Below are 12,989 nucleotides of genomic sequence, written 5' to 3' on the forward strand. Positions count from 1 at the left end.
GTAAAAAAGCATTTTAAAGATAAAAGTCCATATTTTCATGTGCATTTTGTCCCATTGAGCTGCGATACCTGATTCACGCCGTGGATCGTCGCAAACTCGCACCTTTGATTACAAATTTTACATCTTCTCATTTTGTAATTCGCCATTTTGAAAAAAATTACCGCTTATAATTGCCGTTCAAATATTCTTAAAGTGGACACTTCAAGCTTTATTTTCCTTTTTTAAACATATTTTTATCTTTATTATTTACCAAGTTATGATCATTTGAAATTTGGTAAATTTTTTCTAATTTTTCAGTGTACCGCTTTTTTTGCATGCGAGTGTATATATTATATATAAAATATGAGACGTAGAATTTTTTTATTTGTAGATTAACAATTATCTATAATAATAGTAATTGTTGTACACCATAATTACATATATTATACCTTAATTAATTTAAACTCATATGAGTTTTTGCTTTCATTATTATAATTCGATATGTCTTAGAAGCGATAACCTAATATCATCATTGTCTAAGGATAAGGACCTTAAAAATTCCATAGCTTACTCAGATTCAGATCTTCTAAAGTGAAAGTTTGGTGGGTTGGCTTTGCACTGTTGCATGTTACGATTCGATAGTAGTAACCAACGAGACTACTGGAACTATCTCAGCGACTATCACGTGTCAACAATTCGCGGGTCAACTAACTAAAGAAAAACATCGTATTGGACATACAACTCCGGGTATGTAAATATCAATCAATCCTGAAGCCCCTATGAAGAATAGTTGGAACATTTTAAAGATTCCGCTTCGTATTAAAAAGCACGTATTTTGCGTTTAAATATAGCATGGAATGTAAAAGAGGCATATATACATATATATCATTGAAGATGATGTAATAGAATCCATTAATGTTTTTTGAAGTGATATTCAATTTGATTTTTTGTCCTCCACATGATACAGTCATTTTGAATTAATATAAAGGACTAACAGATTAAACAAGCAACTCATTAAAAAAATTATATATTATACTAATGAATACCGATGAGAATATACCGTAATGATCAAGCTGGATTTTAGGTGCTTATTATACATATATAAATAATTGCGCGTGAATTTATATATTACGTTTGTATATTTTTAATTGCGCGCCGAATTTTTTTTTAGTATATAAATTTCTCATTGGTTCAGTATATAAATTTCTCATAATATAAGAATATGTAGTGCTAACTTCGATGGTACACATATTTTTATTTTTAAAAATTTTTGGCCTAAATCGACGGAAATTAATGAAACCTATCAGGAACTGTAGAACTATTGCGGGTGCAAGCACTGTTATTAAAATTTTCGATTTTTGAAGTTGAGGTGTTAACTTCACAAAGATCGGTATTCATTGATTTAAATTCTCACGGTTCAATAAGATTTGATATTGATTATATTAGGTATATATTTGTAATGATTGATTTCAAGGAAATATTGAAAACAATTGAAAGTAACAACAATTTTGTAGATTGGAGAAGAAACTCCAGCGCATGAATGACCTTGCTAATCAACAGAAGTTTGTGGTATTTCACATTTGGTAATTACGTGGCTTCGCGATTTACATTTACTCAAGCAATATATAATTTATATATACGTATATGTATATACACATTAAATTATACGTTAACTTTTCCCTTTGCAAATATATCATTGTGACGTAGCCAAATGCAAGAATAATCGAAGTGGTACGTTGCTTTCGTTTTCTCTCACTTTTTCAAATAAATCAAATGCCTCTATATCTAATCAATCAACTGTCTTCTCTTTTTCCGCCTCTTTCTCTTTCTCTCTAATATATGTACACATTAGATGCGTTCGGGGCGACGCTATTAGCGCTATTTGTGTCATTCTACCTTTATTTTACATCTAATAAACACCAATTGTGTATATTTACACAGAATTTCTTAATTTTGTATCTTCTATTATTCTTACATTCTTCTCTCAAATGTTTTTTCATGAAAAAGATGCAAATACACATCAATGTATCAATGTATATAAATTACGGTGAAAATAAATTTATGTGACATTTTTAATTTTCTTACAGTTATTTGTTATTATATAATTTTTCCGAGTACTTTCTATTTAAGAGAACTCGCTGTAGTATATGTATTTATAATGTGCGAGCCTGTTTCCCCTTTACATGTGTGTCTATTTGCGGCTTCTTGTATGCAATCTTGTTAGACTTCGATCTGTGATACTGGCCTGTATCTCTCTATCTACTCGTATACGTACGTATTCTTTACTCTGTCAATCTTTTAGTCATGTATCCTGCTTTCTAATAATGTTGCAACTTGCACATCATCTCATAAATTCACCTTTCTTTGGCATTTGCAATATCCTGTAATAAAAATACTACGATTCTAATCTCAAGTTTTTCTTTATAGTTTGATTGAAACTTGACTCGGGTAATCGTTATTTATCGCAAAGATACTAGATGTTATACATTTTACAATAAGAACTAGCATTTGAAATTGGCATTTTTAAATCGATAATACGTCAAATACGTCTAGATCTATTTGTGAATTCAAAACTGCGTCTGATAGTTAAATACAAATGTTCAATATGTATATGTAAAGTTAAATATATATATAATTTTAATGAATTAGTATAGACAAATATAAGTAATTTGTTCGATTTGAAAATGCAAAAATGTCAAACATACATGATACCTAGTGTATGTTTTAAATAAATTATTTTATTAGCACATTAGAGTTGTGCTTTTTTTCACTTGTTCTGAATACTTATACAGAGTTTTCCAAAACCACTAATGTTTCACATTCGATCAGAAAGCTGAAGAAATATTTTAATATTTTTAACATTAATATACCTATTTTTATGTTTTGTCGACTGAAAATTAACTAACTTTAATTTTAATTAACTTCAATTAACTTCTGTTTAAGAATGCACAAAACAAACAAAAAAACATACATTTTGTGCTTTGAATTAGAAATATATTTTAATGCAGTACGATGTGCAATGAATTATTCATTGATGCTGTATGTAATTTCAATTTAAAGCTTCTTTACCAATACATTTGATTAGGTGTTACGTATGTTAAATAAAGAAAACACTTCTAAAATATGTACCGGTGATTTTGAAGCACTTTATATACTAATTGTAATGATATTCACACATCCTTGTAGACAGTAACAAAATCTCATTGCAGAACGTGGGGTGGATAGACAGAGTGATGACAGTTCTCGAAGAGCTGACAGTGATTCTCATCCTGAAAATTGGACAGATCACGAAGCGAATGATCCACCAACTTATGTAACGGGCTCTCCCCCAAAATCAATGGAGCAGCCTAATAAGAACGAAGGCTCCGAGAGAAGAAGTAGACTCTTTGTACGTGATAGAGGAACACCTGGCAGTAATAAATCTAAGAAACACAGTCTAAGTGTTGATCTAAAACCTTCGGCCGATTTAAATAATACAGAGGTAATATTGTGGATAATATAATATGTCATTTATTTCTATTACTCTGCATGAATCTATTCTGGATGCCTTTTCAATATGGTATACATAAAAATAAAAAGATCAAGCCATGTTCAAAAAAAGATTTTCAAAAATTTAAACCTTTTTATCTAATAATCTAGAGACACGGTAGTGTCTTGGCGCTAAGCCAGGCGCACCGACACTGCCGTGGTTACTTTACGCGAGCCGGTAAATTGCGGCAGATTGAGATTATCAAATCTTAATATGTCTGTTAAGCTAGCACCCCCCTCCCACAAAAATCAAAACGGCACCTATGCCAGAATTAAGTGTTATTTATGTGCTAATTACACTGTGATCTATTTCAACTTTTAAAATTTTCCAAAGGGCGCGTGGGTTTGGTTGTGTCAGGAACACGGCCCACTATCATTTTCCCAAGAGATTTGGTAAAGTTAGATCGTAGAAGAATAGGGCATAAATTTGAAGTTATTATTTTCGAGGAGTACCAGTTGCGCTATTCTCAAGGTTTTGAGATCAAATATTATCAATATCTACAAATACGTACACGCACATACAAACACATACTCACACTCACACTTGTGCGCGCGAGCGCGAACTTTGTTTTGCAAATACATGAGATAGCATTAGATAGTAAATATATGTGTTCATTTCATATCAGGCATCAAAACTTTCGCACGCACCAGTATCACTTTATAACGCGTTAGATAAACGTAAGAATGTTAATTGTGATTTCAAATTTTCTCGGGAAACATCAAGTTGAAAACTACCGTATATTAGTAGATGATATGATGACCGCTTTTAAGAAAATCGGCGTTTATATGTCATTGAAAATCCATTTTTTACATCACTACCTTCAATTCTTTGAAAAGCAGCTTGCTACAGAGTCAGACGAACAAGGTGAAAAATTTCATCAACAAATCATGCAGATGGAGTGTCGATACAAAGGAAAATCTCTATTTTCCATGATTTCTGATTTTTACTGGTCAATTGCTGAATAAATTTAATAGTACATTGTGTAACAGTGGAGGATATTTGTTTATTGCGCGGCCGGGCACGAGCGCACGAGCGCCCGTGCCGACTTATAAACAAATATGTCCCCACTCGCTACACATAGAATTTTTCATTACAAGTGCCCGTCGTAATGTGCCCTATACAGCAACGTTTTTGTGTAGAAGAGTGGGATTAGAGAAATAACTCAACGGCTTGAGGTATTGGCTATTTACCGCATGCAAAAGCGTTAAGGTATAGAGCACATTACGTGCACGTGTGATGAAAAAAATATTAACATGTGCGTATATTTGTTATCATATATATTTGACCTCAAGCTACCTGTATTCCTCAAAATTCATAACTATAAATTGATTTCCCATTTTTGTACGATCTAACTTTGCCAAATCCCTTGGGGAAATGATAGTGGGCCATGCCTCCGACATAACCAAACTCACATGAGAACACATATGTAGTAGTATCCACGTGGAATCTACGTGTTTTACGTGGACTACGTGGATTAAAAATTTATTTACATAATATCCACATGGATTCTATACGTAGACACTTCCATATAGATTTCAATACGTATAATCCACGTGGATTGCATAGAGTGATAATCGATGTTAATTTATCCACGTGAATTCAACGTTACTATTTCCTATTTTTATTCCCGTTCATCAGTAATTCCACATGGATTATACGTATTGAAATCTATATATGGAAGTGTCTACGTAGAATCCACATATTTATCAATGCATTTATCACAATATAACTTTTAATGCATAAACAATTTATAAATATTTTGATTTATATACATATATGTATATATATACCCGTGTGGAAATTTCCCTATCTTTTCTTTGTTGTATTCCTATGAGATTTCCCTAAAAAAGGAACACTAAAGGGATTCTATTCCGTTTTTCTAAAACATACACTATATCATATCACACTATATCATAACACATAAACCATTTGTTTTTAATATTTCCATTGAACAGATATATCACAATTATACAGACGTTGACATACAGATTCGTGGGTCATCGAAGTACAGCAGTTCCCTTACAATTGTCAAAGTCAAGCAGCAAGGTTCGTGGTACAACTTCGGATGGTTGACATCATGAAAAAAAATTAACTCTCGAATTTAGAGGAAAATTTTTTTTTCACGATTTTATTCTAAGATACGGGTATATTATAGTATAGTGTTGTAACTACCTGATTTTTATACTCTGACTAGCTCGTCGGGAATGCGTATAAAAAAGGTTCGGCGGGAGGAGTATTCACGTCGGATCGGTGTTTCGGAAATACGTGATAAGTCGGAAATCGCAGAAGAAAAGAAAGAATATAAAAGTGATTGTTTGATGACGAACACAACCCAGCTAGCAAGGTCACATGATAATGACGTGAATTTTTGGTACAAATAACATCAATTATGACATAAAAGTAACGTTATTCTGACGTATATATCACGTGATTATGTCACATCTTATTGACGTTATTTTATTACATCAGGGAGACGTAAATATGACTAAAAAGTATTATTAGTGTCACTACTAGTGCAATAATGCAGTAGTAAATTCGTATATACTTCGTGTAGAAATTTAAATAGAATACCGGTCAGTTTTCCCTAATTACTGTTAGATTGTTAAAGTAAGTAAACTAATTAGCATCAACTTTAGAATGAAATCGTGAAAAAAAATTTTTTCTCTAAATTCGAGAATTAATTTTTTTTCATGATGCATCCCAAACGGGGTCACCCATCCGAAGTTGTACCACGACCTTGCATGTTTAACCTTGACAATCGTACGGGAACTGCTGTACTTCGATGACCCACGAATCTGTATATGTCAATGTCTGTATAATTATGATGTATCTGTTCAATGGAAATATTAAAAACAGATGGTTTATGTATTTATATGATAGTGTATGTATTAGTGTATGTATCATTTCCGCAAGTGTAATGCGCATGACATATCATTTTATCCTTGTTTTTCATCGAATATTGAAGCATAAAATGATACATCAAATAATAATACACAAATAATAACAAAAAATAATTGATTAGTAATGGTCATATATATGACGTCAATGTAACATCTAGCTGACGTCATATCGGTGACGTCAACTTTTGGTATTACAAATGACGTCAAAATAACGTTCCATTTATGTCACTTGACGGCATTGTCATCAAAATCACTTCATAATCACGTCATTATCACGTGAGCTTGCTAGCTGGGTAATTTATTACAACAAAAGCGAAGATATTATAACACACGAAGATATAACATAAAGAAAATATAATACAGAAAATGGACGCAAATCACGGTGATACGGACGAAGAAATAGACGAACGCGGATAACAGAAATATATATTGTAACCGTTCTTTTAAGTACCGGCACAACTTCGTCGCGTTTTCCAAAATAAATCTAGTGATGCGAAAGCTCTTATTTAAGATGAACAATACTTACTAGACCAATAGGGTGGTTCGTCAATAATTCTCGCGTGATTCGAGATTTTACAAAAGTTAACGAGTTACCTCGCTCAGCGAAGATCTTAGTCGCTATCAAAAATTCGTTGGGCGCCAGGCACGAGAGAGCGTGCCACTCTTCGCACAAATGGTTAGATAAATTGTTCGGACAAAAATTTAAAGATTACGCGGATTCTCGCGACGGACGAAATAACTAGCTCAGCCAACGGAATTGGCAGAGGGGAGTGGTTCGCGGTAAGCGGAAAAGATTATCGGAGAAAGACAGAGAGGCTGAAATAAATGCACCAGAATTAATGATGACAATAGAGAGAAATCAATATATTTTACAGAGACTGTACAAAAGTGTTCGAAAGGAAGTACGTTACAGCGTTGACCTTCCGCGCTCTGGTATGCGGCGCAATAACAATAAACCGACTACTAACTGGCCGTCGACACAGAAAGTAAATTCGGCAATAATTCGTCGAGCAGAAAATCTGGATTTAATTACGTTAACAATAACTCACTTCATGAACAAGTAGTACATTTGATTTTACATTAGACGGCAACGGTTCTCTAATGCGCAATAACGCCAGTCTAGACTTTAAAGAATTCTCAATAATTAACAATTACACAAGTGACTTGGCGGCAACGAGGGCGAGCAACTACACTATTATACATTCTCAAATTAGAGCGTCGGAACGGAGGGTACGTATTCACGGCAACACTGACTCGAAACGCCTATAGGCGACCGATCCGGAATCGGCAACCAAAATTCGGAGTAAAGCCTAACGTGTGCTCCGCTCGAGACGCATGTCACGTACCGCGATCGGTGGTTTTACACAACTTATAAGACAACGCTCGCCTCACCACGTAACGATCCCTCGTCGATCTTCCCAGGCTGCGTTCGGAAACATCACCCGAGTACCCCCGTATATCGTCTTATCCTTGTTGTTCACCCATGTTAAACGAAGATAAGATGATACACTGAAGCACTCGGGTGATGTTTCCGAACACAGCCCCAAGGGATTGCCTCCGCCTCTAACTCTTTCCGGCAACGTAGCAAAATCGGCAGGTAGAAATTGGCTGTAAGGCTCCGAAGATCCTGCGTCCTCTTTACACTTCGCTCACCGCACAAGTGATAACCGGGAGCACTTGCGAATCCACGCAGGCCGTTCAACCCTTCTCTTATCGGGCCGCTTCTTGTCCTAATTGGTTTGTCGCAGCCATGTGACCTCGCGACTAATCGCAGCGAGTCCTGCGGGTCGCGTATCCGTTAATATTTGGCGCGCTTTCCAAATTATGCAGCCGAGCCTTCCGTCTGGAGCAACGGTCGTCTATCGCTCTCTTCCTAGGTGGAGGCGACTATCAAGGCTCGGGCCATGCTGAGGTGGTCCCGTAACATGTCTCTCTTCGAGGCGTCTGCAATTAAGGTGCGGCAATCACCAAATTCCAACAAAATTAATGAAGTTTACAAAGTGATACGACCTGCGTGTACCGCTCTCTTCGAGGACACAATCGGGATCTCCTTCGGTGGCTTCTTGCTCTCTCGGCGGCGTCTTCTTTCTTCCTTCCGTGAGTGAGGCGGCAACATTACACAGATTCAAAATAACCACCGCTCACGCTCTAATGTGACTAATAATCGCTCTTTAAAAATCTGAAATTACTAAATATTTTATATGAAAGAATATACAAAAGAAAGAAAAATAATATAAATTTTGCACGCTCGCTTGTGCCCTCGCTCTTCGAGCTTAGAGGACACAGGATCTCCGTGCCAATTGCACTCATGAGTGACGGACACAAAGTGTCACGTCACAATATATAATCGCTAAGCGGACGCGGACAATACAACGAGACTTAATTCTAAACGCGCGAGATATTTACAAACGGTCGCGAGCTATTACGGCGATTTGCAACGCGGCGGAACGCTGGTATACGCCAGCAAGTATAACTCGACGCGACGCGTATTTTCGAAGATGGTTGCGAATAATAAGAAAAAGGATCCGATAACCAGCGACCGAGAACATCCGACAGAGGCAGAAAGCGCCCTACCCCCTTTCGAATGCTGGTTATCGGGACGGGATATTCGGGATAGGGAAAGAAGAGTGTGCGGAGGTTTGTAGGGATAACTGCAGCGGTTGTCCGGCAGCCGAGAACGCCCGGCAGAGGCAGAGAACACCCTACCCCCTAGGTTCGTCGGAGCAACGCGGCGCCTGTTCGGAGATCTATTCGTAGACGGTTCGTCCGGCGGCCGAGAACGCCCGGCAGAGGCAGGGTACGCCCTACCCCCTAGGTTCGTCGGAACGAGCAGGTCTCGGAAAGCGGTCTCGGAGCACTGAGAAGGAGCTGGTGATTTCGGAAAAGTGTTCTGGATCGGACTGGTAGAGGCAAAAAGGCCGCGCCGCGTAGTCGACGCGGTATTTTATACTAGACCGCCAGTCTCGCTCGTTATACCCCGGTCGGTCTCGATATTTTCCGCCGATCGGCTTCTCGTGGGAGAAGATTTCCGATCGGCGGTCCTCGATGACGGTCGGCATTTTCTGGCGAGACTGGCGGTTTCGGTGGCTGCTGTCCCTGTGAATTATTCCCGACATATAGCCTTACTTGATATGTACAATAGTGACGATGCCATTTAGGGGGGCATCGTTACAGTGTCACTATTACGAATTTATTATTGCATTATTATTGCACTAGTAGTGGATATTACAAGGAATATCGATTCGATTTCCACGTGGATTTTGGTACCGTTTTTGAGTGGACTGTCACTCGATCGTTTATGTAGAACCTACGTGCTAACCCACGTTGAATCTACGTCGAATCTTCGTATGTGTTCGAGGTACGGGCCCTTTGGAAAATTTTTGTGGTCACACAGTGTTATGTGCTCTAATGCCAATTTTTGTGCTCGAACGGTTTAGCAGAAAATCGCAATTAAAGGTGGGGATGCCAGCTTAACGTTAAGTTAGCACCTCTCCTATTAAATCATACACAGAATTAAAAAAATATTACAGTAAAATTATGTGCTTTTTATGTGCTTTCAATATCATCAATCAAAATTATTGTAACAGTAACGGTTTCAGAAATACACGGCGCAAGAGATAATAATCGTGACTCGACTGGTATTTATAAAAAAAATTGTAGTATCGAGCGTTGCGAACTGTTCGGTCGGTAAAGTTGATTTAAGAGTCTCGGTAATAATAAAGGATGGTTATTCAGGTTAGGAAATATAGGTTAGGAAATCTGTCGCACATGAAAACACGTAAGTAAGGCTAGAATAAATAAATTTCCTGCTTTTTTATCTGTAGTTTATTATCTTATGAAATAATTTATTATTGTTTTTTTTGCAATAATAATTATTGCAACATCCTTTCGTACGCAGGTTTTGAATTTTCCCGATTGTTGGAGCAAGTGCGCGTTATATGTAATCTCGCATTTGCTTGAATGTATTTGCGCGCGCTGTATCCAGCGCACTATTCGTCTAATGTCTATTTTCTGACATGCGTCGGAATCGCGAGTTCTTTTTCGCCGCGCGCGCCACCTTTCGTTTCCGTTATTACCTTTACATTAATTTACTCCTGTTCTTTCCGTGTAATGATTAAGATCGCGCGTGGCCCACTCGCTCTTACGTGTATTCTTTTATAATAAACTCTATTATGTTTTTTCCTCAAGAGTGCTTGTCGACTCGCTTTATTTCTTTTTACCCTAAGCCCACAACACCGATTTAATGCAATCTGACGTGGTCTGGTATCTCTTCGTTACATTCACACATGTTAAAATCATCAAGCTTCTTGTTCGTTGAATCCACGCACGCTTCTGTTTCGTGGAATTATTGTGGAATTATTAAAAATCTCTTCGATATTGTATCAGATTTTATAATATCTATTAATATGTTCTCTCTATTCTTTATATAATTATAAAAGAACTGATTCTTTGTGCTGTATTTTATTTTTAGATTTATTGAAAGGAAAAGCCTGAATCTAATTATACTAAAATATTCTGAATCTTGATTTTCTCGCTGTGTTTATTTTATGAGTTGCCTTTTATTTTATTATTATTTATTTGTCTGGTAGTTACTTCAATTTGTTCTCTCTATTCTTTATATAATTATAAAATAATTGATTCTTTGTGCTTTGCTGAAAAGAAAAGCCTGAAAAAAAGGCAAGGATTTAAAAGATATACAGACAGATCGTAATATACAAGGTCTGTCCCAAAAGTATCCGACCTACCTCCATTTTTCGGCGCTTGGCTTATTTTTCGTCATCCGGTTGGTGGCATCCTTCGAAGTAGTCCCCATTTGATTGAACAACACGCTCATATCGATGCTTCCACTTTCCAAAGCAGTCTTGAAAGTCAGTTATTGGAATCGCCTTTAGTGCATTCGTCGCATTGGTTTCAACAGTCTTCTTGTCGTCGAATCGGTGTCCTTTAAGCGGCATTTTCAATCGAGGAAATAGCCAAAAGTCGCAGGGAGCTACGTCGGGACTGTACGGAGGCTGGCGAAGCTGTACAACACTGTGTTAAAGGACACCGCTTAAAGGACACCGATTCGACGACAAGAAGACTGTTGAAACCAATGCGACGAATGCACTAAAGGCGATTCCAATAACTGACTTTCAAGACTGCTTTGGAAAGTGGAAGCATCGATATGAGCGTGTTGTTCAATCAAATGGGGACTACTTCGAAGGATGCCACCAACCGGATGACGAAAAATAAGCCAAGCGCCGAAAAATGGAGGTAGGTCGGATACTTTTGGGACAGACCTCGTATATTACGATCTGTCTGTATATCTTTTAAATCCTTGCCTTTTTTTCAGGATTTTTCCATCGATAAATCTAAAAATAAATTACAGCACAAGGAATCAATTCTTTTATAATTATAAGGAATAGAGAGAACAAATTAATAGAGATTATAAAACTTATTTGACACGTTTACTTAAAATATAAAATTACTTGGTTTCAGTATTGAAATCTTTGAAACTTTAAATAATTATTTAATAATGTAATATATTATCATGGAAAATAACTGATACATTATTGAAGGTGATAGTTCAAAGTAAACATTCATAAAATGTATATCCTTTTGTTGTATATGTACGTAATAATGGTTTAACAACACATGCACACTAGTTGTTTATAATAGTGCTCATGTGATGTTAAATCATTACGTATATATGCAACAAAAGAATATACACTTTGTGTATGTTCACTTTGAACCTTCAATAATATATCAGTTATTTTTCATGGTCACATGTATAAAAATAACGTCAGAATTTCCTTCTCTTCTTCAGTAATACTCAACAGTTCCCAACTTTACGTCTATTTAATTAAGACTAACTCGAACATTACTTGAATATCTCATTATGCCAAGGTTGATTTTTTATATACATGTTCATTTCCATTTCATTATCTTTCAATAATAAAATGTATTACGTTAAAATAGACAATTTGGTATAAGAATTCTCTTGAAATTAATACTGATTTTTTGTGATTTATTTTTAAATATAAAAAACTGTTATAGTTTGATCTCTCACCTAGAACACATCATTTTGAAAATGATGTGTTCTAGGTGAGAGATCAAACAGTTATAACAGATATAACAGCCAACATTACGTGATATTCTTCGCAATATATTAGATTGATTTAAAGATTTTAATGAAAATTAGCTCATTGCCCTTATTTCATTATATTAGTAGTTTAATACTTATTGAGCCTTATCATAAATATTTAAATTACGCGGGCGAAATCAATGCGTTTAAAATTTCAAATAAATTAAGGGGATATTTAGTTCAGTTTATTAGAGTTGCGTTTCAAGATTGAGGATATGCGATGTACATTGGAGGTTTCCAGAGGTTTTCCAAACGTTTCGACTCCGATCGGGTCATTTTCAATGTATATTAGTATTTTCAGATAGAATTGCGTTTAAAGACCGACGATTGTTCGGCGCGCAAATTGGGTGGTGGGGGGGTGGGAAGGGAACACACATATATATAGATATATTATTGTGAATAATATATTGCGAAAAATATTACTACGTCGACCCGCCATCAGAGGTCTATAGATATT

The 12,989-nt window shown here is 36.1% G+C and overlaps 1 protein-coding gene across 3 annotated transcripts in view; it reads left to right on the forward strand.

Moving 5' to 3' along the window:
- The window catches only part of KrT95D (phosphofurin acidic cluster sorting protein KrT95D), a 141,286-nt gene that overhangs the window by 89,328 nt on the left and 38,969 nt on the right, over positions 1–12,989 (forward strand). For 2 of the 3 annotated variants that reach the window (XM_018544080.1, XM_018544078.1), the window contains exons 6-7: positions 622–726; positions 3,189–3,460. In XM_018544080.1, coding sequence (XP_018399582.1) covers positions 622–726; positions 3,189–3,460 — 377 coding nt within the window. The remainder of the gene's footprint in view (positions 1–621; positions 727–3,188; positions 3,461–12,989) is intronic. The other variant, XM_018544079.1, reaches the window with a different exon arrangement.

Source organism: Cyphomyrmex costatus, unplaced genomic scaffold (genome assembly GCF_001594065.2).
Source record: "Cyphomyrmex costatus isolate MS0001 unplaced genomic scaffold, Ccosl1.0 scaffold419, whole genome shotgun sequence".
Lineage (NCBI taxonomy): Eukaryota > Metazoa > Arthropoda > Insecta > Hymenoptera > Formicidae > Cyphomyrmex > Cyphomyrmex costatus.